Source organism: Triturus cristatus, chromosome 9 (assembly GCF_964204655.1).
Source record: "Triturus cristatus chromosome 9, aTriCri1.1, whole genome shotgun sequence".
In the NCBI taxonomy this organism is placed as follows: Eukaryota; Metazoa; Chordata; class Amphibia; order Caudata; family Salamandridae; genus Triturus; species Triturus cristatus.
The window spans coordinates 785,706,990-785,731,980 of record NC_140592.1 but is presented as its reverse complement, the minus strand read 5'-3'; the positions used below and the strand labels follow the sequence as shown (position 1 = coordinate 785,731,980).

General features: G+C 41.3%; 1 protein-coding gene across 1 annotated transcript in view; it reads left to right on the top strand.

Moving 5' to 3' along the window:
* C9H14orf39 (chromosome 9 C14orf39 homolog) overlaps positions 1–24,991 on the top strand; it is a 1,162,755-nt gene that overhangs the window by 511,408 nt on the left and 626,356 nt on the right. The window contains exon 7 of the mRNA XM_085626171.1: positions 19,560–19,602. Coding sequence (XP_085482297.1) covers positions 19,560–19,602 — 43 coding nt within the window. The remainder of the gene's footprint in view (positions 1–19,559; positions 19,603–24,991) is intronic.

The following is a 24,991-nucleotide window of genomic DNA, read 5'->3' as shown; positions in this document are numbered from 1 at the left end:
CATCGCGATGCTAGAAGGCCTCTTAGCCACAGATACAGGAGATTTGTCAGCTCACTCAGCATTCATATTGGACTGTGTGGAAATTATTTTGAAAAACAATATCTTTCTATTCAGAACTGAATACTATAAACAAATCAAAGGCACCAGTATGGGCGCGACCTGTGCTCCTAGTCTAGCCTGCCTATATGTGGCGGACTTTGAAAAGAACCACATCTATAATGAAGCTGCTCCTTTTTTTGAGAACATCACATGCTGGTCAAGATATATAGATGATGTTTTCTTTATTTGGACGGGTTCAGTAGAAGCATTATAAGAATGTATCGAATGGTTAAACCTAGGAGATACCAATCTAAAGTTTACATCAACAATTAACAAAAACCATTGCGATTTCCTAGATATCAAGATTAAATATCAAAATGGCACATTACAAGTAGAGCTTTTTACCAAACCTACTGATCGGAACACGATGCTTCACTATCAAAGCAACCATCCCAAATGTCAGAAGGATAACATTCCATTCGGACAATATTTGAGAATAAAACACAACTGCACAAATATGAGAGATTTTAATTACCATGCAGATATTCTAACCAAAAAGCTGCTAGACAGAGGGTACCCTAAGAGGTTGACCAAACAAGCATATAAAAGAGCCAAATATTATGACAGAGAATCCCTCTTCGAAGAGAAAGAAGATCAGGTTAAACAACAACTTCCTCTCATTTTTGTAACCAATTTCAGTAGTGCCAGCAATAAAGTGATAAACATTATAACTAGAAACTGGCACTTACTAAATGAGAAAAACGATGCAAGACTTCCCAAACCTATGTTTTCGTTCAGACGGAATCGCACTATTAGGAATCACGTGGTTCATACGTATAGAACTGAACCAATACGTAAACAACGTAGTATTACTAATGCTCCTTTCCCAGTAGGAAATTTCCCATGCAATTCCTGTAAGAATTGCAATAAAATGATTAAAGGCAAGGAGATTACATATATGGGAATCTCACATAAACTAAAGAGTTTTATCAATTGCAGGACCAAAGACATTATCTACCTGATAATATGTCCATGTAACAAAGGTTACATTGGTGAAACGTCACGCGAAATAAGGACTAGGATAACAGAACACAAATCAGCCATTATGACTAAGAAAAGAACAGCACCTGGATTGAACATAACCACTCTGTAGAAGATCTCAAATGGTGTGGAATAGAGATCACTCAAGGAAATGCACGTGGCGGGAATCATGAAATAAAGAGGAAAAGACGTGAACAATTTTACATGTCCCGATTCAACACATATAAAACTGGGCTGAACAATAAAGAAGAATGGGAGAGACTTATCTGAGTATAATAAACTTTAAAATCACTTGAATAATACTGATTTTAGTCGCTTCTACCCGGGCAGCTTTACTTTCATCTTATCTTCCCAAAAATGAAGTAACATGTTAAAATGTGAAATTATTCAATAAACCTGTGATTTCAAATTATACATAATGCAGACCCATGATTGTATAAAAATCGATCTCAAACAATAGAAATTCACTTAATGGCATGAAACAAGGTGATAACGATAACCATCTAAAGTTACCCTAACCATAAATAGTCCTCTAATATTTTATAAAATTCACGTCTCTTAAATTCATCAAGGAAATTAAGATAGAAGGTGAGGCAGGGACAAGATCTACTAAATTAGATATAGGTAGAGCCTTCTTTGATTTTTTTGAAGATATATATAGGGAGGTCCTCCCTAACGACCAGCAGGCAAGAGACAGTTGGCTGGAAACTATCACGCTCCCAACTCTCTCGACAATACAAAGCAAGGCCTTGGAGTCTGAGATCACAGAAGCTGAGGTGACCAAAGCTATCCGACAACAAAAAAAAGGGAAGGCGGCTGGCCCAGACGGTCTGCCGGGCGAGATCTATAGTACTCTGGAAAATGTCATAGCCCCCTTGTTGACGACCCTATTTAATGCCATTTTAATAGAAGGGGTGTCGCCGCCTAAATCTTGGGGGGAGGCCACAATTGTACTTATTCCTAAGCCTGGAAAATCTCCCCTGGAATGTGGGTCATACAGACCAATATCATTATTAAATAATGATTATAAAATCTTTGCAACAATTATGTCAGCTAGATTGGCCAGTGTTATCGGTGCAATAATCCATCAGGACCAAAAAGTTTTTTTCAAAGGCCGACAACTATCCGATTTAACACACCAATTGATAGGAGCCATAGACATTGCTTCTGCTTATTCTCTACCTTTGGCCACTCTGACCTTAGATGCAACTAAGGCTTTTGATAGAGTCAATTGGCTCTACCTCACTGATGTACTGAAAAAATTCAATTGTGGTGTCGGCTTTTGCAAAATGATAAAGCAGCTTTATGCTCCCCCTTCAGCCAGACTGCTGATTAATGGGGTTCTGACAGAGGCCTTTGAAATAACCAGAGGCACGAGGCAGGCATGCCCGCTTTCCCCTCTCCTTTTCAACTTATATATAGAACCATTTGCCCAGCTTTTGCGGGAGGAGGCTAATATTCCATCTTTTAGCTTTGGAGAATGGGAGAGGCGGGTAGCACTTTATGCAGACGATATTTTGATTTTTACTTCTGACCCAGTAATGGCATTGCCCGTGGTCATCAAAAGAACAGAAGAGTTTGGCCTTATCTCTGGCTATGACATCAACTCGAGTAAGACCGAAATAATGGTCTGGAATTTACCTGACATGCAGCTGGGGGTAAATATTTCCACATCCATGCGATATCTTGGCATAAGAGTAACCCAAGAGATTGATAGCATCGGTCAAACTAATTTGAATAGAATAGAATAGAATAGATACCGAGAGTAAAAAAACTTCTAAAATCTTGGACTCACCTGCCACTCTCCATAACGGGCAGGGTAAACCTGGTAAAAATGTGTATTCTCCCTAAGTTCACGTTTATTTTTAACGCAATCCCCTTGGCATTTGAACCTAAACTAATTGAAAAATCTCAGCAAGAAATCAATACTTTCATATGGAATAACAAACCGACCAGAATAGCATGGAAGAAGCTTAGGAGAAGAAGGGAGAAGGGTGGGCTCGCCTCGCCAGATTTACTCTATTATGTATGGGCATTCCTATTGTCGCATTCCAGGATGCTTCTAAAAATGCCAGCTAATCTTCCTCCTGGGTCAATATATAAAGCAATGTTAATGGGGGCTAATCTAGGAGAAGACGGATTTATGTTTAAATTTGGGAGTCAGAAATTTTTCAAAAAAATTAAATTAAAGATTTTACAGTCATGGACCAAGACCTGGCTCAGTATTAGGAGGAGACTAGGGCTGTCTTATTATTCTAATCTCTCCCCAATCTGGGACTCGCCAGGTCTTCCACCATGCTTGAACGACAGTTTGTCATTTACAATACAACAAGCGGGTATCATTAGATGGGGTCAGCTATTTAAGGAAGGGGAACTAATAGCTTGGAATGATTTATGTAACCAGGTTGGGCCTAGGCTTTCCAGATTTAAATTCATCCAATTGGAAAGCTGGGCCAGATCCCAAAAACGTATAGACCCCCACTTAGGAAAGGCTAGCATTCTGGAGCAACGGTTAATGGATCATCCATTGGGAGGGAAAGAAGTAGCCACATGGTATTGGCAGCTGTTGGAGGAAAGTGATGGGGAGTTTCTCCTTCCAGACCAGCTATGGGGGGGGTGGCAGGCATCCAGTGTGAAGATCTTTGGCTAAATTCTTTTGCCCTCCTCCACAGAATTGTGAAACCATCATGGCTAAAACGAAATCACTTATTTTCAGCACACCGTGCATACATAACACCGCTGAGACTCCAAATTTCTCCCAGACAAAAAGTGTAATAAATGCAACCGTATTGAAGCTTGCGACGTTCATATGTTCCTGGAATGCCCAGCTATCACCGGTTTCTGGGAGGAAGTGAAAAACACCCTCAACTCCATCTTAAATGTATCCTTGTCAATAACTCTACCACTCGTCATCTTTGGTTTGGAGGATAATATCATCGGCAAAGCGAGGTTCTTCCTCTTTTATGCAATTCTACTGGCTAGAAGGCAAATTTGTATTCATTGGACAGAGAAAACAGCCCCATTACATTCTGGGTGGCTTTCGTCTTTATATGAAACATCTAAAGCGGATCTAAATAGATCATGCAGCAAACATAATTTGGCTTTTTGGAATTTGCTGATTAAATGGCGACAATAATGTCCGGGGTTTTTTTTTTTGTTTTTTTTTTTTTCCCCCGGGTCCTATGATTATGCCTTTGTATACTCCCTGGACCGGGTTTTAGTCTAGGATAACGATTGGTCCTGCAGGTTGCAATATACCTAGATGGAGTTGGCGAAAGTTTTCTCAACTTTTTTTCCCAATATTGAGGGTAAGGCAAATGAGGACAAAAAAAAAAAAATTTCAAAAAAAAAAAATTTCAAAAAAAAATCACGTCTCAAACTATATAGAATTATTACATAGCTCGCTACAAAGTGGTAACGATAACCATCAAAAGCTGTCCGTAAGACACATTTGGTTAGTAAATGAATCAATGAGTTTATCTATAATTCGGTAAGATTTCATCAAAATGTTTGTCAATGACAATTTTCAGTTCATTTAATTGTCAGATGAACGTGTTGTACCAACTTTGCTTATGTTTAATATTGAACAATGCCCAGTTACAAGACGCAAGCGATAACCATTCTAAGATGGCCGCCGAATTTATCATGACATTAAGTGATCCTATAAGTAAAATTCCAACATAATAAGATTTGGAGTCAACAACATCATTCTATATATATAAAAAATGTCCTTAAAGTGAAGAATAATACAGATGTCCCCAATAGAAAACACCCAACACGACGCTACCATGCACATCGCTACTAATGAGACGGATAGTATCACCATCTTAAGATGGCCGCCATCCTTTATATAACAGCGACAGAAATTAAACATATGAAATCACGCGAGCGAGTTATAAATCAAATCGTAAGAACAATATATCCCCAATTGAAAATAATATGGGAAGAAAGTTTCATAAGAGGAGCTATACTACTTGACTGATTGGATCAATGACGTAAGGACCGGGTATACTAAATGATATAAATAGCCCGGTGCCCCGTAAGTTCATTACAAGAACATTTCCGGAGATTCGTTTGGAGCAGGGAGGCCGCAGAAATCGTATCGGGTAAGTCCACGAAAATCTAGTCGAAATCAGTGAGTAATTGATCGCGGTAGCTTTATGAGTTATACCGCTTGTAAATACAGCCCTGTAAAAGAAGTGTCCGAGAGGAGGAGGAACTAATTACATCATGAGTAGAAAACAGGGTAGCTGCTAGAACTACATCATATGTGGATAGAGTTATGCAAGCGGCAGTTTTAAGAGCTATACTATGTTTTTGATCACTAGATTACGGTAGCTTTATAAGTCATATCGCGTGTATAGACTGCTCTGTGAAGAAACAAGTGTCCGAGAGCAACAAGAAACTAATTAAACCATGAATATAAAAGAATATAAAAAAATAGGATAGCTTTAAGAGCTACATTATATGTGGATATAATTATGCAAGCAGCAGCCTTAAGATTTACACTATATGTCGATACTGTCACGCAAAAAGTACCCGAGAAATGCAGTAATGATTCATTTTTTCTAAAAAAGTTAAGCGTGTTTTACAACATTCGGAATAAACCAGAAATTAGATTAGGGATAAAAACGAGGGAAAGAAATGAAGTTTTCTCAAATACCTCGTTGTCAGAGGGAATGTACAGTTAAAGGAATAAACGGACATTTACAATAGTATAGCTATGGAATGTGGAATACACTTAAGACGAGTATTCATAACTAAACATGCTCCAACGGAGTTTCTAATGTAGCCTATTAGGTTAAATAGTAAAGCACAGATGAGGTATCAGGTCTATAGTGACTAACAGCGATCTAAAATTAATCCCACAGACAGTATCAAAACGAAATCATCGTTACTTCAAGTACCAAAGCGCCAATTGAGAAAGCGCACACAGACAAGAATACAGACAAGAACCGAGTAGGAATCTTGAAAGAAGAACCAACTCTGGGCAATCTGATCGGTATCCATGGAACTAATGGTAAGGAGTGATAATTCTGGAGCACTGTAGAGTAAGCTTACAATATAAGTAAATATATTAAGCTCCTCCCCATTTTTCTGTAATAAACACAGGAACAAAAATGAAGAGATAAAGGTTAATATATCAAAAAATACAGAATCCATTAACCGAGAGGAAATTAAACGGTGGCTCCAACGAACTCAAACAAATATTACAGAAATACAAGGTATGAATTCCAACTATATTAAGGAATATCTTATTACTTCTGACTAGAATCTATAAGTAACTAAGCAGATACATATAATTTTGTATCAATAATAGAAAAGATACATACAGCGGTGGCGGAGCATAGATATAATACATACACGCTACCTCAAATAAGAGAGAACATCTACAAACAGAGTGGTATGGTGTTATTTTTATATAAAATAGTGAAAAGCGAATAGTTATGCCCTCTAAATTTGCTTAAACACATGTCTAATACATAAAAATTAGAAGTCTTATGCATAAAAATTAGAAGTCTAACAAAAAAGGACAGATGATAAACTGATATTTCCCATTAGAGTAAAAGCAGTCATTGATACACGGAGAAAATAATTTTGATAAATATGTAGCCCTCAGAAACTTATTAGGCCCAGAGAACGAAGCAAGACAAAGTAGCAACTGTTTTATAAGTACAAATAAAAATTCTTTATCGAATGGTTACTAATTTAAGAATCTTTTTGCCACACAGATTTATGTTGAATGTTGTTAGTCCTGAAGAAGGTGCTAAATATAAAGAAATCACCGAAACGCTGCCTCGACACTTTTTTAACAACCCCACAGACAAGAATAAAAGAACTGTATAATTGTATAGATTTTAATTTTGTGTATTGCATTGGTTTTATTGTTTTTAAACATTTGTATTGACTACACCAAGTAGAAGTACAGTCTGTCTTTTTCTAACAAATGATGAGAAGTCAATGAAATTTAGATTGTAACCGATTAAAGGAGGGAGAGGAAGACATCTTCCTAAACATAAAGTGGCCAAAAGTAAAAATTGTTATCATCTATTTTTCAATAAATTTTTAATACCTTTTATAGATTTGGGCTTTTTGCTTGCTTGTTCTCGAATGATATGATCTGAACCAGAGGGTGATACTTGAATTTAAACACAAACTGTACTCTAGGAGCGTATTGCTTCCTCCTGCATGTAAGAAATCGATAGGGACTCTATTGCTTTGAGTAGTGGAGGCCAGGTTCAACCATTGCAGAGCAAAATCCAGACCATCATGGACTGGATTGCTCCGACCACCCAGACTCAGGTCAGAGCTTTCTTTGGCCTGACTGGGTACTATAGGAGGTTTGTCAAAGGTTATGGATCCATAGTGACCCCTTTGTATGACTTAACTTCCAAGAGAATGCCAAAGAAAGGTCAGTGGACAGTTAGCTGTCAAAAGGCATTTGATGACCTGAACAGGCCATGTGCACTGCTCCCATTCTGCAAAGTCCTGACTACTCCAAACAATTCATTGTCCAAACAGATGTATCTGAGTTGGGGGTAGGGACTGTGTTATCACAATTGAATGATGAGGGTCAGGATTAGCCAGTAGCTTTTATTAGCAGAAAACTGACTCTCAGAGAGAAACGTTGGTCAGCTATTGAGAGGGAGGCCTTTGATGTGGTTTGGGCTCTGAAGAAGCTGAGGCCATACTTGTTTGGCACTCACTTCACTGTTCAGACAGAACATAAACCCCTCTTATGGCTAAAACAGATGAAGGGTGAAAACCCCAAACTTTTGAGGTGGTCCATTTCCCTAAAGGGGATGGGGACTATACAGTGGAACATAGACCTGGGAGTAACCATGCAAATGCAGATGGACTCTCCAGATATTTCCACTTAGAACATGAAGACTCAACTGGTCAAGTTTAGTTTAATGTCCTTACGTTTGGGGGGGGGGTTGTGTAGGAGAGTAGGATCTGCTTCTTATAGTTACTCCCACTTTTTGCCGATGTTTCACTGTTTTCGACTTAGTCTGGCTGGGATCCTGCAATCCAGGACCCCAGCCTAGCTGCTTTCTCCTCTAAATTGATTGCATGTACTTTAGGTACACTCCAGATTGGATTCTGGGGGACCCTTATAAGTCCCTAGTATATGGTATACTATGTACCTAGGGCATAGGTACCCCAGAGGCCTATCAGGGGCTGTAGCATGTATTATGCCACCCCTGGGAGACCATTCAAAATGACACAACAGGTCTGCTAAAGCAGCCTGTGTAAGGTGGTGCATGCACCCCTTACTTAGATATAGGTTCACTATATCTACTCCATATCACTGCACATATAAACCTATCAGTCACCCCTATAGCAGGCCTTATCAATCCTGAAGGCAGGGTGCTGGGTTTTATGTGAGATGGTGCATCTGCATGAGCAGAGCCCCTCTACAGCCTTCGGAACCTCTATTCCGGGGTTGTTTTTGATGCAGCAAACCATATAATCAAGTGCATTATAACCTCGCTAACTTTAAAACGGCTGCATGGAAACATGTCGTGTTTGGTGTCAAATACCTTGGAATCATACCTCCACACCAGTAACTGGTGTGGGAGGTATGATTCCACCTTCCTAGAGGGAGAAATATGACAACACTGGTACACCCGGTACCAGCTTTCTCAACCCTGGCATCACAAGATGGATGCTGCCAGCCACAGACACGAGTCTGCCTTCCTGCTGCTGGACGAAGCTCCGGCAGGGGAAGGCTGGACAATAGGTTTCCTGTAACAGGGAGGTGTAACCACCTCCCAGACAGGTTTTAGTTTATTGGAGCTGGGTGGGTGCACTCCAAGAGTGCTTTGATGTCTGCACTGGGGGCACATTTGGTGTCCCTGTGCATAGTCCAGCTCAAACCGGTTGAAGGAGCCATTTGCCCCTGCTCCGGTGCGAAACTGGACAAAGGACATGGGTGTAGCCCCCCCTCTGTCCGGACCCTCCCATAGGTGGGCCCCCAGAGTTTGTCCAACCCCTTCCTTGGGTATAAAGTAAGAACCCCTGACTACAGGACTTTAGATATTACCTGAACTGAACCCTGCTACAGAAACCAAGTTCTTCGACAATCTGCACGACGCTGGACGACTGAAGAATCTCCCTTGGAGTAAAGTAGTTACTCCCCTGCTGAGCAGGCACCTAATCGCATCTGACCAGTTTGCATCTACGAAGCTCCTGTAGGACTCCGAAGACTTGTGCAACACAGGAGGTGGGTTCCTGTGGTCTCTGAGGTTGATCTGCACTCTCAGCTATTCTGAGGCCCGTATCCCTCGTGGGGACCGTGCAACCCGAACCCCTGTGCACCGTGTAGTTTTGCAGCAGCATATGCTTTCTGCTAACCCCTGAGCTTTGGGCTTCTTCTAGTCCTGACCCTGAGCAGTGTTTCCACCTAAGATTTCCGGCCTACACTCCACAAGTGTTCCGTGGGCTGGTATTTTGTGATTCCTCTTGAGGTCCCTTCGTGATCCCTGGTCCATTGGCCTGTGGGTCCCTGTGAAGGTAACTTTAGCTTTCAGTGGGCTTTCCTGGTTGCTCCAGACGTGCCCTGAATCTCCATAGCTTGGAGAATCCTCAGGACCTTTCTGGTCCTCACTGAAGCATCTTTCCTCTGACCGCATGGGGTGCAGTTGCCAAGGCTTGTTGGTGTACAATCCAGACACTAAACCCCCAGTACTCAACATCCTTTGTGGGACAGCTCACCTCTGGACTTTGGTCATCGTCGACGTCTCCTGTTCCCCATGGCTGCAGAGTCAAGCTTCACCTCTTCTCACCTGAAACACCCGACATCGGTTGGCATTCGTCTATCGTGCCCCTGGTCACTGTGAAGTGACCCAGATTCTGTCCCCTCTGCTTTCAGGTTCTTCTCAGCTCTGATCCAGGCTTGGATCACACCGAACACTTTTAATCTTCCCGGCAGCCACACTTCTTCGCATCACGCCATTTAAATCAACAAGCGTTTCTGACACCACTTGACCCCTATGCACCCGGCTCTCCTGGGATAGGTAACACTGATACCTCGGTACGCTCAAGGGTGCTGGCCTTAGAACCTTCTATGTTCCAAAGGGTTTGCTTGAAGTCCTCTCCTAAGTGTCCTTAATCTTTAAAATTCCAACTGCGACTTTACCATAGAGTTGTACGGAGCTCGCGGCTGTGTTCTCACACTGCACCTGTCCTCCGTGGGTCCCCTGTGACACTACCTTGGGTAGTTCCTTGGGGTCCCAGCGATTCTACGTGCTCTAGGCACTGTGTCTAGTCAAGTCGTGGTTGTTATACCACTTTCTTAGTATATGTTTCGATGTCCCCCTGGAGCCTGCTGTGTATTGTGCTATTTACTGTCGTTCTAGTGCTTTAATATTGTGTGCCTTGCTCCCTAATCTCATAAAGAGGTTAGTGAGAGTATTTACTAATAAATACATATATTTAATATATTCCTTGTGTGGTTCACCTTTCATTTGGTCATTCAGGAGGTTATAATCTGGTAAACCAAGCTGCTTTACATTCCTTTGAGACTTAGCCTGAAGGCTGATCTCCATAGCTACCACTAGGATTGTGTTCCTTGTGCTACCACAGATTAGGTAAATTATGATCCTGACCGACTGTTTCTTTTTCTTTGTTTTCTCTTTTGTATGTCGTTTCTTTGGAAAATGCAAATAAACAAATTATAAAAAAAAAAAAAAGCTACCACTAGGAAAGCTCTCAATAAAGGTTGTCTTTAACCTAATCATCAATAAGGGACGTTTGGACTGGTGGAAAGTGCCCACTTTAATTAGTGGACAGCATATACCAGGCCAACTTTTCACAACATATAAATGCTTGTGGTAATTATAGGAAAAACATCGGTACTGCAGTGACTTGCTTTACTATGATTTATTTTTCTTTATTAGTGATGCTCAAGAAGTATTATTTGCTTGCATCTTTGTTAAGTAAGGAGTGTCTCCTGTCACAGTCTAATTCCCTTCCACACTCCCTCTTCTTCCTTCTCATGGTTAAGCTTGGTATGACACAGTGCAGGATAAAAGGGTCAGGAATTATGGGACATAGTATGTAAAGAATGAAAAAAGGCTAATGTAATTTACACAGGATACTAGTAATTTTTTGGGATATGAAAGCTGCGTGACAATGCCTGTCTTGAGGTGATTCGGCCAGCACAAGGTAAGTGGATTTCTTTTCTTTTTTATTTAACTTTACCTCGTCGTCAACTGCTCACCCACCCCACCCCCCTCACCACTGTTACGTGCACAGGCCGCTCCCAGTGAAAGATCACCATCAGGTTCACCTGGGGTCGAGCCTCGATTCTAAAGCCTTCGGTGACTGTGTGTTGATGAACCCAAAGGCCATAGGAGACTGCGTAGCAAAATCTTGTCGTCAAATCTTTTGGGCCAATGTCCTGTTAAGCTCTCCCCTGCCTCCCACAGCCCCAACTGCCAAATCTCTTTAGTGTGCCCTTAGTGGAGTACAGCCACTCAGTTGGAGGCAGGATTCAACAGTTCTTGCTGGGTTGGCAGACCACCACATTGGACAGGTGGTGTAGGAAAGTAGGATCTGTTTTCATGGTTACCCCCACTTTCTGATTGGATGTGTATGTTTTTGACCTAGTCTGACTGGGATACTGCTAATCAGGACCCCAGTCACTGTGCTTTCTCCTTACATTGACCATGATAAGTACTTTTGTACATCCACAATTGACTACTGGTGTACTCTTGTAAGTCCCTAGTATATGGCACTAAGTTACCCAGGGCATTAGGTACACTCGGGGTCTCCCATGGGCTGCAGCATGTATTGTGCGACCCATGAGAGTCCACTTAAACTGTGAGTTGGTGCTTGCACCACTTACAGCAGATATGTTTCCTTATATCTGAGGTCACTGCAATTAAAACCTTCAATTCACCCCTATGTCAGGCTCTGCAGTCCTGAGAGCAGGGTGCTTGATTACAAGTGTGAGGGTACCCCTGCATTAGGAGGACACCCCTTTTTGCGGTTACCGTCCTAACCCTCAAAGTTTAAATCATTGATAGTGATACTTTTTTTGAAAGGTCTCCAACACTTGTTTCCTCCCTTGCCTTTCGTCATGCCACAGTGAGACCTTAGCCTAGTCCTCAAATATTTGATGCATACTCCTTTTGAGCCAATCCATAGGTGTCCTCTGTGGCTTGTTAATCACAAGATTGTGTTGTTCATGGGCATAACAGTGTGGCGAGTGAGCGAGCTGCAAGATCTCTGTGTCAGTCTGCCATAAACCACCTTCTTCCCAGATAAACTGGTTCTGTGGACGCAAGAATCTTTCTTGTCTAAAGTAGTGACGCAGTTCCATACTGACAAATCCTCTGAAGAGGAGAGACTTCATTGTTTAGTCCCCAAAAGAGCGCTGAGCTTCTGATCCAGGTAGAAGTCCAGCTCTAGGTTGAGTTCATTGGGCGAAAAAAGGAAAGGCTGCGTAGAGTACGACCCTTTGGATCGTACTCTACATCAAGATCTGCTATGCATTGGCTAAAAAGCAGCCTCCAGGTCATCTGCGGGCTTATTCCACCAATGTCAAAGCTGCTACCACTGCATGCACTGCATGAAGCACTTCTGTCTGGATAGTCAGATTCGGTGAGCGGGGCATTTCGCTCACTCAGTTCTATAGGACCTTTTGGTGTCAGCTAATTCACAGACCTGCCTCCTACTTGGTACTGCTCTCGTATTTATTCAAAGGTGAGGAATCTGCTGTTAGAAGTCTTTATCAGAAGAACAAGTTAATTACATTCGGTTAAGCTCTATCTGGTAGAGGCTCTATCTAGCTGCAGATTCCTCATCGACTGTACCATCCTCCCTGTTCTGTGACTTGAGTTCTACTTATTAATAAGATCCCAAGTCTAGGAATCGGCATACTGTTCAAAGCCAATTTACTGCTGTGGCTAGGTGTCTGTGGGCGCTGACTGCCTCTCAAGCTGCTTTCATCAGTGCATGAGGGGCGTAACACAAGCCCCCGCGGTGCGGGGGGCCCCAAGCTCCAGGGGGCCCCCTCAGCACAGCCCTCTGGCGGCAGAGCTCCTGATTGAGCCCAGAGGGTCCCCTCCAGGTGCCTTGCAGGGAGGCCCCCTCGAGTTTTGTTACGCCAGTGCAGTGCATGGGAGTGGTGTCTATATGAGCCCTGCACGTTATTTCCGGTGCGGAACAGGGTCAGTGTAGAGCCCCATACGCCACCTAAAGGTGGACAGGGCTACTGCTGAAAAAGTGTTCTGATCCAGTTTGACGCCTGGGGAGTATTCAATAGGTGAGGAGTCTGTGGTTAGATATTTTAGTGTCGTGTGTATTAGAGATAGCAGGACCCCTCTGGTCCCAGACGGACTCCGTAGAATAGGGACGTAAGTGATTGGGAGTGGTTAAGAAAGTTCTTGCTGTAGTATGGGCATTTAACGTTTGCACTCTGAAGAATAAAGACATGTAATACTGAACTCCATGTGTGTTGTGATCATTTTCATGTACCCGAGCTGGGCAGGATGGTACCACTGGCATACTTTGATCCGAAAATGAAAACAGAGATTGTTGTTGATGCCAGTCTAGAAGGGTTAGATAAAATATTTTCCCAGCACAATGGACATCTTAATGCACCAAGACACATTGTGGCTATGCTAGCAGGAGTTTGTTACCGACTAAACATGCTTATTCACAACCTGAAAAAAAGCCTCACTGTTTTGTGGGCTTGTGAGCATTTTCATGTATTTCTATTTGGAAAGCACTTCACGGTTGTCACCGACCACCAAGCATTACTCACCACGTTTGGCAATCCTAAAGCGAAGATGCCCCTCGCATGGAGAGGTGGGGGTTGTGGCTGCAGGAGTTAGATTATACGACTGTGCATCATCTAGGAAAAGATCAAAACCCTGCTGACTACTTCTCACATGTACCAATACTGTGTCATGGCACCACTTCTAAAGCAGCTGATTCTCATGTTAACTTCATCGCAAAATGTAGTACCTTGCTGCCATATCAGTGGAACAAATCATTGTTGCCACGAGCACTGACATTTGATACCACTCAAAGACATTATTACACATCAGTCTTGGAGAAAACATATTCGACCACTTCATGATGGCCTTGAATACCAGAAATTCAAAAATGTGCAGGAAGAACATTCAGTTACCCCAGAAGGCATTATATTTCAAAGATTGAGGATTGTTATGTCTGAAAGCCTGATACAACAAGGCATTGAACTGGCACATGAGGGACACTGTGGAGTTATTGCTACTAAACGAGTCATACGGAACTGGTTGTGGTACCCTCGTCTTGATGAAAGAGTTGAAAAAGAATTAAGGGCATGTCATTTGTGCAACTGCTTGTCATCCAGAACAACCCTGCACCCATTAAATATGTCTGATCTTTGAAAGCGTGCATGGATGATTGCAATTGATTTTTTTTGGACCACTTGTGAATGGATACTCCAGTTGTTCCCTTATGGAAGATCTGGTGTCAACTACTTATCACAGAGTCATTGAGAGATTAGAAAGTATTTTTGCAACATGGGGTGTTCCTTTGATTTTGAAATCTGACAATGACCCACCTTTTAATACTTGAGAGTTTAAAGATTTTCTCACTAAATGTCAAGCATCAGAAAAGCACAACTCTCTGGCCCCAGGCGAATGGCCTTGTCAAGCGATTTATGAGCTCGCCCAAGAAGACCGTTCATTGCGCTGCACTGGAAAGACTTGACCTCAAATCAGTTCTACACTCTACTCTTCATGCATACAGATCAACTCCTCATTCTACCACAGGTGAAAGCCCTGCCACCATAATGTTTGGGAGAGCTAGGGGAACCAAATTGCCACAATGGACCACTGAAAGATCTACTGACATTGGTAAACTTCACACTACTGATTCGTCGCAAAAAATGCAAAAGGAAGGCCTATGTGGATAGATGGCGCTGTGCTCCTAGTAGTGTGTTAAAAAGAGTAGACCGTGTCATTGTGATGCAGAAATTAAAACGCAAGTCTGATGCTCCTTTTGATGCTAACCCACTGTGGGTTGTGACTAGCAAAGGACACATGGTGAAAGATCATTGTCCTGGAAAATCCATCACAAGAGAATCTTCTTATTTCAAACACTTTCCTTGAAGTTCGGTGACTCCAGTCATTCATAGTACGACCCTACCATCGGAAAGTCAGGATAGCCCAAAGACTGCATCAGTGCCTGTGGTTCAAGTGTCTGCCTCAGATACCTCGGCTATGTCTCTGCAACCTCACGCAACGAGATCTCGAAGATTGATTGAAGCACCTCGATGACTCATTGAGGAGTTATGATGTATATATGCATTTTTGTGAACTTTTTATTTAAGAAGTGGGAGATGTGTATTAGAGATTGTGGGACCCCTTTGGTCCCTGATTGACACCTCAGAATAGTGACATAAGTGATTGGGTGTGGTTAAGAAAATTCATGATGTAGTATGAGCAGTTAACAGTTAAACACTCTTGAAGAATAAAGACATGTAATACCGAGCTCTGTGTGATGCGTGATCATTTACTTGTACCAAGGCTGGGGAGGACTCTACAGATATATCTACCAGAAAGAGTGTTACCAAAGGTAAGTAACTTGTTCATCGAAGATCAACAGGTTAGTTACAATCTGATTATTTTGTTAGTTGTCATTTTGCCATAGCATCCCTAGCCTTTTCAGTTTTTTATTGAATATAATTGATTTCTCTAAAAAAATCCTTAAAATGGATATGAACATCATCTAAAGAGTATAAAGTACCACAGGAGTGACCATCTTTTTAAATGGCCATACCAACACAAATTCAAAATAAATCTCTAACCTGCATTTTCTAATAGCTTAAAGCCAGATGTATTTTTCTTGTCGCAAACAGTCTGATTCACGGAATCTGGCCATTTGTGACTGGAAAAATACATTTTGTGTGCGTCATTCCTAAATTGCGATTTGGTAACATAATACAGAGTCGCAATATAGAATTGTAAATACATACAAATTGGGTATTAGGAAGGGACTTGTTTAGGACGTCCCTTCCTAATACCAAACTGAAGTGGTATGCAAGAATGTTTAGCAACCAAAATGTGGTCTCTAAACATTCGCTTTTTACTGCCTACTTCAATTAGGTGGTAACCCATTTGCAAATGAATGAATGGTTATGAAAAAGTTTTTTAAGAGCGGGCCATGGTCCCACAGACCACCGCCTACTCTTAAAATATGAAAAGTAAACTTTCATTTTTTTTATACACAAATCCCATTTTCCTTTAATGAAAACGGGCAGTATTTTGAACAAAAAAATGATTGCTTTATTTAGAAGCAATCACAAAAATGATGGTCTGCTGACCCCAGCAGGCCACCATCCATGTGATTTTAGCGATTCCTAATGGGTCGCAAATTGTGACCTACCTCATTAATATTCATGAGGTAGGTCGATGTGTGACTCACTAGGTATCGCTAAATGAAACTCTATGCGTTTCGTACATTAGGAATAGCAGTTTCCAAATTGCAATTCACAGAGAATCTCAATTAGGTAATTGCTATTCTTAGTATTGATAAAATTGGTCCTTGCTGTTGAATTTCATTGTGTCTGATATAGGCCTGGCAATCTGAATGTCTCTGTATGTTATGGAATCGTGTTTCCATAATTTTCCTCTGAGTGGTATGAACTAAATTGTAAAACTTCTTGACAGAGAAATTAACTTGCCTACTGTCTGAAAAGGTAGGAATCGCCTTTTGACACCAAAATGGCATCATTATATGCTACAGATGACTTTGGAATTCTTCTGGTATAATGCCGCTAAGGGGCATTCATTTTCCGAATTTGGTGGTCGTAAATAGCATAGTTAAGAGGGGAACATTTGTCAATTGATTATAATTTATATTCTTGAAGCAGGCAGCTCTTTGTGGTAGTGCTTCCTAAATTAAATAAAGAGGTTATATGTCATAGGAGAAGCATATGTGTTATTGAGATTTAACTGAACAGAGTAAATATTTGATATTGCCAGTTGCCCAGTCATAAATCCAGTCAGATTATGATGCATTCAAACAGTAAGGAAATTCTCAACCTGTGTACGCGTATATTGCTCTCTATGTTGATCTCTGCTTTTGAGCTGCGAAGAGCTAAGTGGCTTGCTTCTAAAAATGTGTACTCCAAAGCTGACCTTATATCATATGGCACAAAACATCCGGACTAAGTGGCCCTTGCAGTTCAAACGGGACAGGAGTCTTTAAATGGCGATGTGCTGCGGAACGCACATCAAAGTGTTTGAGAAAGGTCCAAGAGTTGCACCAAAATGTACCATGTCACTATTTATGTGGTGTAAGTAAGGGGTAAATATTCATCTTAAAGCTTCATTTTTATGATAACGCATTTGGACCACGAGTAGAGAAAAATAGTGTGTAAATAAAAAATGCACTAAAGTATTAATAAGTACAAAAATGAGCAAGTCAGCTAATCCGATGAGGACAATGATTTGTAAACCAGTCGAATGTGTTCTTGTCCGTTACGGTTACAAATGCATGTGTAGGTCTAGGAAAATAGAATCTTGAAATTGTGCCATCAAAAGAAATGGGCCATTTCTGTGAATGTTAATATTTTGGTTAAGTGTTTGTTGATGCCTAAATTATCAAAACTAGGAAATGATTTGTGACCTGGGAGAAATGTGTCTTCCTGACCTGTGTTTTTGACCAGCGTGGTGAATGTGTTACGAGATGTGTTAGGCTAAAATATAACTAATGGTTTGAAATCATCGCTCTAGTGCAAAATCCCTTGGAGGGCATTCCATCATGTGAAGTAAATCTTCTTTGACCTTTCTTGCTATGCGGGAGGTGTTTGCCCCCTCTTTTATATAGATGAGTTGGTGTTTCACTCTCATAGAGTCTTTCCTTAAAAGTGTTTATGAAAGTTTAGAACTGGAAATATTTTTGCATCTTCTTCCCAAGTCATCATCAAAAAACAGAGGCACCTCTCCATACTCTAAATATATAATAGCTGTTAAATTATGCTTTGATTTAAAAAAAGAAATATTCAGTAATTAATTAACTTCGCAACATCTACATATAAACATGGCTCTGAGCAATGCTTTCCCTCATCCCTGTATTAACTATGTATTCTTTACCTACTAGGGGGCAGATTTACAAGCCCCTTGCACCTCTTTGTGCCGCCATTGCGTCACTATTTTTGTATCAACGGCGGTGCAAACAATGCCCCTATTTACAAAGTGACGCATCTAGGGAGATGCGTCACGTTGTAAACCCCTGCGTCACATTATACCTGCGTCAGGTATAATGTATGCAGGGGGGCGTTCCTACGCAGGAAAGCCTCATAAAAGTGACGCTGTGAAATCTACAAGATTTCACTGCGTCACTTTTAGGACGTCACTGCGTCAAAGCTGGCGTAAGGAGTGACGCAGTGTAGTGGGAATAGGCCACAAAATGCATTGCTGGAGTTGTGTCGTGCTTGCGACACGACTCCAGCAATGCGTGACTTTTGCCCCAACAGATGCGTCAGAATTTCTGAAGCATCTGTCAATCCTTCCGCCATGGTGCGCCGTATTGTAAATACGTCACATCAATGGTGGCGCAAGCATTTTTTAGAGTGTCGCAAGGAAAGTGACACATCTATATAGGTGCGTCACTTTCTTGTAAATCTGCCCCTAGATTTAGAAATTTAACAGATACTTAGGATGAAGTTGGATATATATTTATGAATCCATTCCCCTTAATGGTCATGTTCTATTCACAGCACCAATTTTCCCTTCTTGCTTTCGCCTTGACTATTCTGATAAACCTCCGACTTGAGAGCTGCAGTGGTGCACAGGCAGGGGGTTGGTCAGCATTGTAGAGAGTAGCATTTTGCTGATCCTACATATCACTTCTGATTTGTAACTTTGAGAAGCTAATTACTATTATGCTACAAGCTATGAATACAGGACAGTGAATTAAAAACACATTTCAGAGTCATCCTATTGGCAACGTTTCCTTTTTGACAAATTACTTATTTTATAGCTTGAATTATTTGGGAATTGCAGATGTATCCGTGAAAATGCAGTTTTCATATTTTATTTTGGATCAAGGTATAACCCATGGGTTAATTTTTAGTAAATTATTTATGATTAATGTGAGTCTAACAAAAGTATTTTTTACATGTTCTATACTTGCTTTACATAGTAAAGTTACAGATAATATTTAGTTGTTACAACATTATATTAATTTTGTTGAATAATTCGACCATCAAACAACAGCATGCAGAACCTAAAATACTCACATTGAGCTCCTATGCAAGTTTTGGGATAATACGCACTCTTCTTTCCTTTTTCAGTCCTTCTATAATTGCCACAACCCAGCTACTATGTGATAAAAAAAATTGCCTTATAATGAGAATTTACACAGAAAGATACATTTTTTACTTAATATGTTTTTGGTTCCTTATGTAATATTTTAAACATTAAATTACTTTTGTAATGTTAAACTAAATATATATTTTTTCTTTTTTTCAGAACCACCTTCATTTAAGTCGTATGTTGACTGGGCACTAAAGATGTATCCATCGGATATGTTATGAGATAATTGTCATCAATCAGAGCAAAGCTATTCGTAATATAATAAATGTGTTATTGGAAAAAACGCAAATTCATCTTTAATAATATTTACAAAATTGTTCTATTACAATTATTGGCAATATAAAGCAAGGAGAGGTATACAAATGGACTAAGGAATTTCAAGGTTTTACTGATTTTTTTTAAATATCCAGGTTTAGATTAGATTCTAAAGCTGGCTTATAAGGCATTCCACAATTGATCACAACATTTACCCTGTTCCACAACATTTGATCTTTCTTTAACTCACATACTTGTGCCGGGGATTTCTCCATTGGAACTCCTGTTTTACAGCACTTTCGTCAACATTTATTTTAATTTTACCTGAACCATCAAGCTTTCAGCTACATGCTTTGGGCGTTGACACTAGGTTGTTTGTCCTTGAAAAAATCAACAGTCTTTTTCCAGTCACAATGCCTGACATTACATTTAAAAATAGGAAAGCAAAAATGCATTTGACAGTTGCCATAACATTTCATACAGAAATACAGTACAAGAAATTAAGGGTCTGATTATGACCCTGGCGGTCCAGGAACCGACGTTGCTTTTTGGCAGTCCAACCACCTGTATACCTGGTGGTTTGACCACCGTATTACAGTGCGGGCAGGGAGACCACCTCCAGACGGTCGCCACTGCCAAGATCTGAGCTCCTGCGTTGGGGACAGCAGCGGTCAATGGTGGCGGAGCCGGCATGGGCACCACCGTGTGAATTATAGCCCGCTTTTCCACTGACCTTTTAATGGCGGGTACACTGCCATGAAGAGGTCAGCTGAAAGGCAGGTAAAGGGCAGCAAAAAGGGTGAATAATCCCATGTGGATTGTGGTTGGGGCCCATGTTGTGCCCCCGATGGGCATACTGTTAGCCATGCACAACATGGTGCATGGAAACAGTGCACCGACTTGCTGGAGACACAGCAGTGCGGCCAACATTGGCTTCAGGCTCTCTCGTACAGCCGAAGCATGCCGTGGCTGCACCGCCGACACACCGCCAGGCTTGTGGTGATGTCTTAATGCACCAGTTGGAATGGCACCTGATTGGCAGCGTGTTCCTGACTGCCACCTCCGCAGGCTGGCAGTCCTCTTGCCAAACTCATAATCGGTCATTTAGTTTTCTACACAACACAGAAGTTGGATGGAGTGGTTAAGATCGATGAAAGTAAATGATTGTGGGAACAGTCGTTGGTGCTGCAGTAACAGCATGGATAGACAGGAAAGTATTACAATTACGTGGTAATGTTGCCTTTCCTATATGGTTGTCCTGGATCGTTTGCCTCCTTTATGATCTGATTTTTACGGCATAAGGCTGTGTGCCCAGTGGCTGCCATTCAGTGTTACATAGCCTATACTCTTTCCCTACAAACATGAAGTAACAATGCTTATAACCAATTCGCCTATTTAACTTTTTTAGTAAGGCAATTGGTTTGCTGGGCAATACATGCGCCAGTCCCATAAAAGTGATTTATCCCTTTTGTGCTGTAATGTATATTTACTCAATTCACATGTATGGCTCAAGGTTAATGGTACTTCAGTATGTCCTGGCTGACAGCACTTAAAGCGCTGCTGTAATAAATGTTATAGAAAATACTCTGCCACATAGAAAAACCTGCTTTTATACATTACCATCTGTCCAGTTGCACCAATTAGCATCCCTGTTAGGTGTGGAGGGATTTGTTGCCAGAAAACAATGCACTTATTTCGAATGGCAGTATAACTCTGGTGGTGCAAGCACTGAAAAATATAGCTGGAATATGTTATTACAGAGGGTTTGAAAGCATGTCTTCACAAAGTATCGGAGCAATAATCTTCCTTTTCACATGAATATGCAAAAAGGAGATGATAGTGACAATTTTTTTTCTTTTATCCAATGACTCCAATCAGATATTTTTCTCTGCCTGCAACACAAGGGAAATCTGATCACCGATACGAAGGGGGGGATGGGGGGGGGGGGGGTTCTCATTTCTATAGGGCTGGAGCTGGGTGGGGACTTAGAGTTCCTTAGAGAGTAACCTGTCATTTGCCATTTTGGATAGAGCCCTGTGGGGATATTTAAAGACAAGCAGGACAGGAAGCCCTGAAAAATATGATTTGGTTTTACCGAAATTCTGCAGTGACTGGGTTTGGGATGTGATCAATCATCGACTAATGCACTGGATAACACACTGCCTCATTCCACCAGCTCCTCAGAACATTCCTGGACCTTGGTTTAGACTAGAATAGCAGTAGAAGATGAATTCTGCTGCTTCCTTTCTGTCTCTGGATGTGAAACAGACTAAGGTGTGACTCGCTCTCTATTTTTACCCAAGGCCAGGAAGTGCTCTCAAAGAGTGAGTTACCTGATCCCCCTTCATTATCTCAGGGACTCAAAAGATCAAAGAAGGGTGTAGATCATGTGTGGAAAAACCAACAGCAGAGTTGAGGGTGGACTGCACTGGATCCTGTTGGAGCTATAGCTGGACAGAGACCTGGACCTTAGAAGCCTTCCCTGGAAGCCTGGGAGCTGTGATAGAAACCAGGAGAGATTGTTCCAGCATTTTCAGGAAATTGGTACTGTTGGCTGTAGCAAGAAGACGGAGTTCTCTGTCTGCCGAAATCTAAATCCCTTAGGATATAATGGGATTTATATTTCAGCAGACGGAATATTCGTCACCATTGTGACAGAGTAACCCGTCCTCCAAGATCTAAATCAGGCGCTTACTCTGCTACTGACCTCCTGGCCTATGTGTGGCAAACAGGGTCCTAGTAACTTTTTCCTTTGGTTGCAAAAGTGGCTTCTTGTGGCTGTTTTTGCGTAAAGCACATAAACTCTGGCTTTCACACCTCCATTGATTTTAGTGACATTTTTGACATTTATTTCAAGAAATTCATGTGTTCAGTTCCATTATTCATATTTTCAGTATGTAAGGAAACCATGCCCATGAGGTATATGTGTGTATATATATATATATATATTCACTGAAAAAAACACAGGTTTCAGGGACATTATAGTTAGTTGGACATTTTACTCGTACAAAACCAGAGAAATTCGTCCGTTATAGTTAGTTGAGCTAACTATAACTCGCACCCCCACGATGCATTGCTGATGACGTCACATATTACATCATTCATGGCATGGTCAGTGACATCACTGATGACATCACTGATGACATCTCAAATGACATCACTGATTACATCACTGATGACATCATCCACTGACTGTGTGTCTCTGTAAAGTTTAAATATGTTTTATATATGTATATGCCACGGTGTATTGAACAATGAGTGGGTGTATAAGTGTCTTAATGAATGATTTAGTAGGTGCGTGACTGACTATATAAGTAAGTGATTAAACGTGTCTTACTGAATGCATGGGTTAGTGACTAATCTGTGTGAATGTCTGTATCAGTCTGTCAGTTGGTGTGTAAGCGGCTGCATGGGTTGGTGAATAACTACATGAGTGTCTATAGGGGTTATTGATTGGTTGTCTGAGTATCTGTATGGGTGCCTGAGTGTCTGTGTGGGTGGGGGGAGTAAATCTGTGAAGGCCTGTATGGCTGGGTGAGTTTGTCTATGGGTGTGTTGGTTAGTGAATGGATGTCTCAGTGGTACATGTGTGAGTAACTACATATGTAAAAGGCAGTATATGTGAGTGTTGGAGTATATAAATGACTATATGTGAGTGAGTGATTGTGAGAATGGCTGTATGGATGAGTGTGTGCCTGTATCAGTGATTGTATAAGAGAGTAATTATGTGTTAGTATCTGTATGAATAAGTGACTTGGTGTGTGTATAACTGTATAGGTGAGTAAATGGGAGTGTGGTTGATTTCTTTGCATGACTGACTAGGTGTGTGAGTAACTCTATGGATGAGTGGCAGTGTGTGAGTGTCTGTATAGGTGTATGAGTGCATATGATAGTGCTGTATTGATGAGTGACTGCATGTATGAGTGACTGAATGAGTGGATGTGTGTGTAGACCTAGGAATCAGTGAGTGGGTATATAGTAACTGGTAATGGTGTGTCTTTCAAAAATGGTAGTCTGTATTTTAGAATGGGTGTATCAAAGGTTATATTAGGGTGTGAGGAGGTGCATCAGATTATCATGTGGATGATGTCATCAGTGATGTCATTTGAGATGTATTCAGTGATGTCATTGGTGATATCACTGACCATGTCATGAATGATGTAATATGTGATGTCATCAGCAGTCCATTGCTGCGGCGCAAGTTATAGTTAGCTCAACTTACTATAACGGCCAAATTTCTCTGGTTTTGTACGAGTGAAAAGTCCAAGTAACTATAACATCCCTGAAACCTGTGGTTTTTTTCAGTGAATTTCAAAGGTTTTTTAAATGCTAATTTCTAACTATAACGTCCCTCAAACCAATGTTTTTTTCAGTGATTTTCTAAGGTTTTTTAAATGCTAATTCCTAACTATAACGCCCCTGAAACCTATGCTTTTTTTCAGTGAATTACAAAGGTTTTTTAAATGCTAATTTCTAACTATGCCTACAGAGGTAGGACATGTGCGGAAAGAGGAAGAAAAGCGCAGAAAGAAGCAAGAAAAATGCAGAAAGAGGCAACAGAAGTCCAGAAAGACGAAGAAAGGTGCAGCAAGAACCAACAGAGGTGCAGAAAGATGCCTTGTTGCAAAGTCATCCTGTGCCCCCTACTTTTTGCTGACTGGTACTGGTGGTAACTGACTCTGACTTACCAGGCCCGGAGCCAGTGCTATGTTGAAAGACACTTAGAATACAGTGAAAACACCTACATACACTGGGGTACACTATGGGTTGGGGTGCCCCTTTCATTGGCCTAACCTACCGTGTAAGGCCCTAGTATATAATAGGGCAGGGAGATTAAAACTACCTCTAAGTCAGGGGTACAGAAAGAGGCAAGTGTAGTGCAGAAAGAAGCAACAGAGGTGCCAAAACAGGCAAGAGAGGTGCATAAAGAGGCAAGAGGAGTGCAGAAAGAGGTAGGCGAGGTGCACAAAGAGGCAAGATAGGCACAGAAAGAGGCATGAGGGTACAGAAAGAAGGAAGAGAAGTACAGAAAGAGGCAAACAAATTGCTGGAAGAAGCAATAGAGGTATAGTAAGAAGCAAGAAAAGTGCAGAAAGAGGCAAGTGAGGTGCAGAAAGAAGCAAGAGCAGTACAGAAAGATCCAACAGGTGCAAAAAAGAAGCGAGAGCAGTACAGTAAAAGGTAGAAAAGGTGCACAAAGAGGCAAGAGAGGTACATAAAGAGGCAGGAGCGGGCAGAAAGAAGGAAGAGAAGTGCAGAAAGCAGCAACAGAGGTGCTGAAAGAGGCGCGAAGGGTACAGAAAGAGCAAGAGAAGTGCAGAAAGAACCAACAG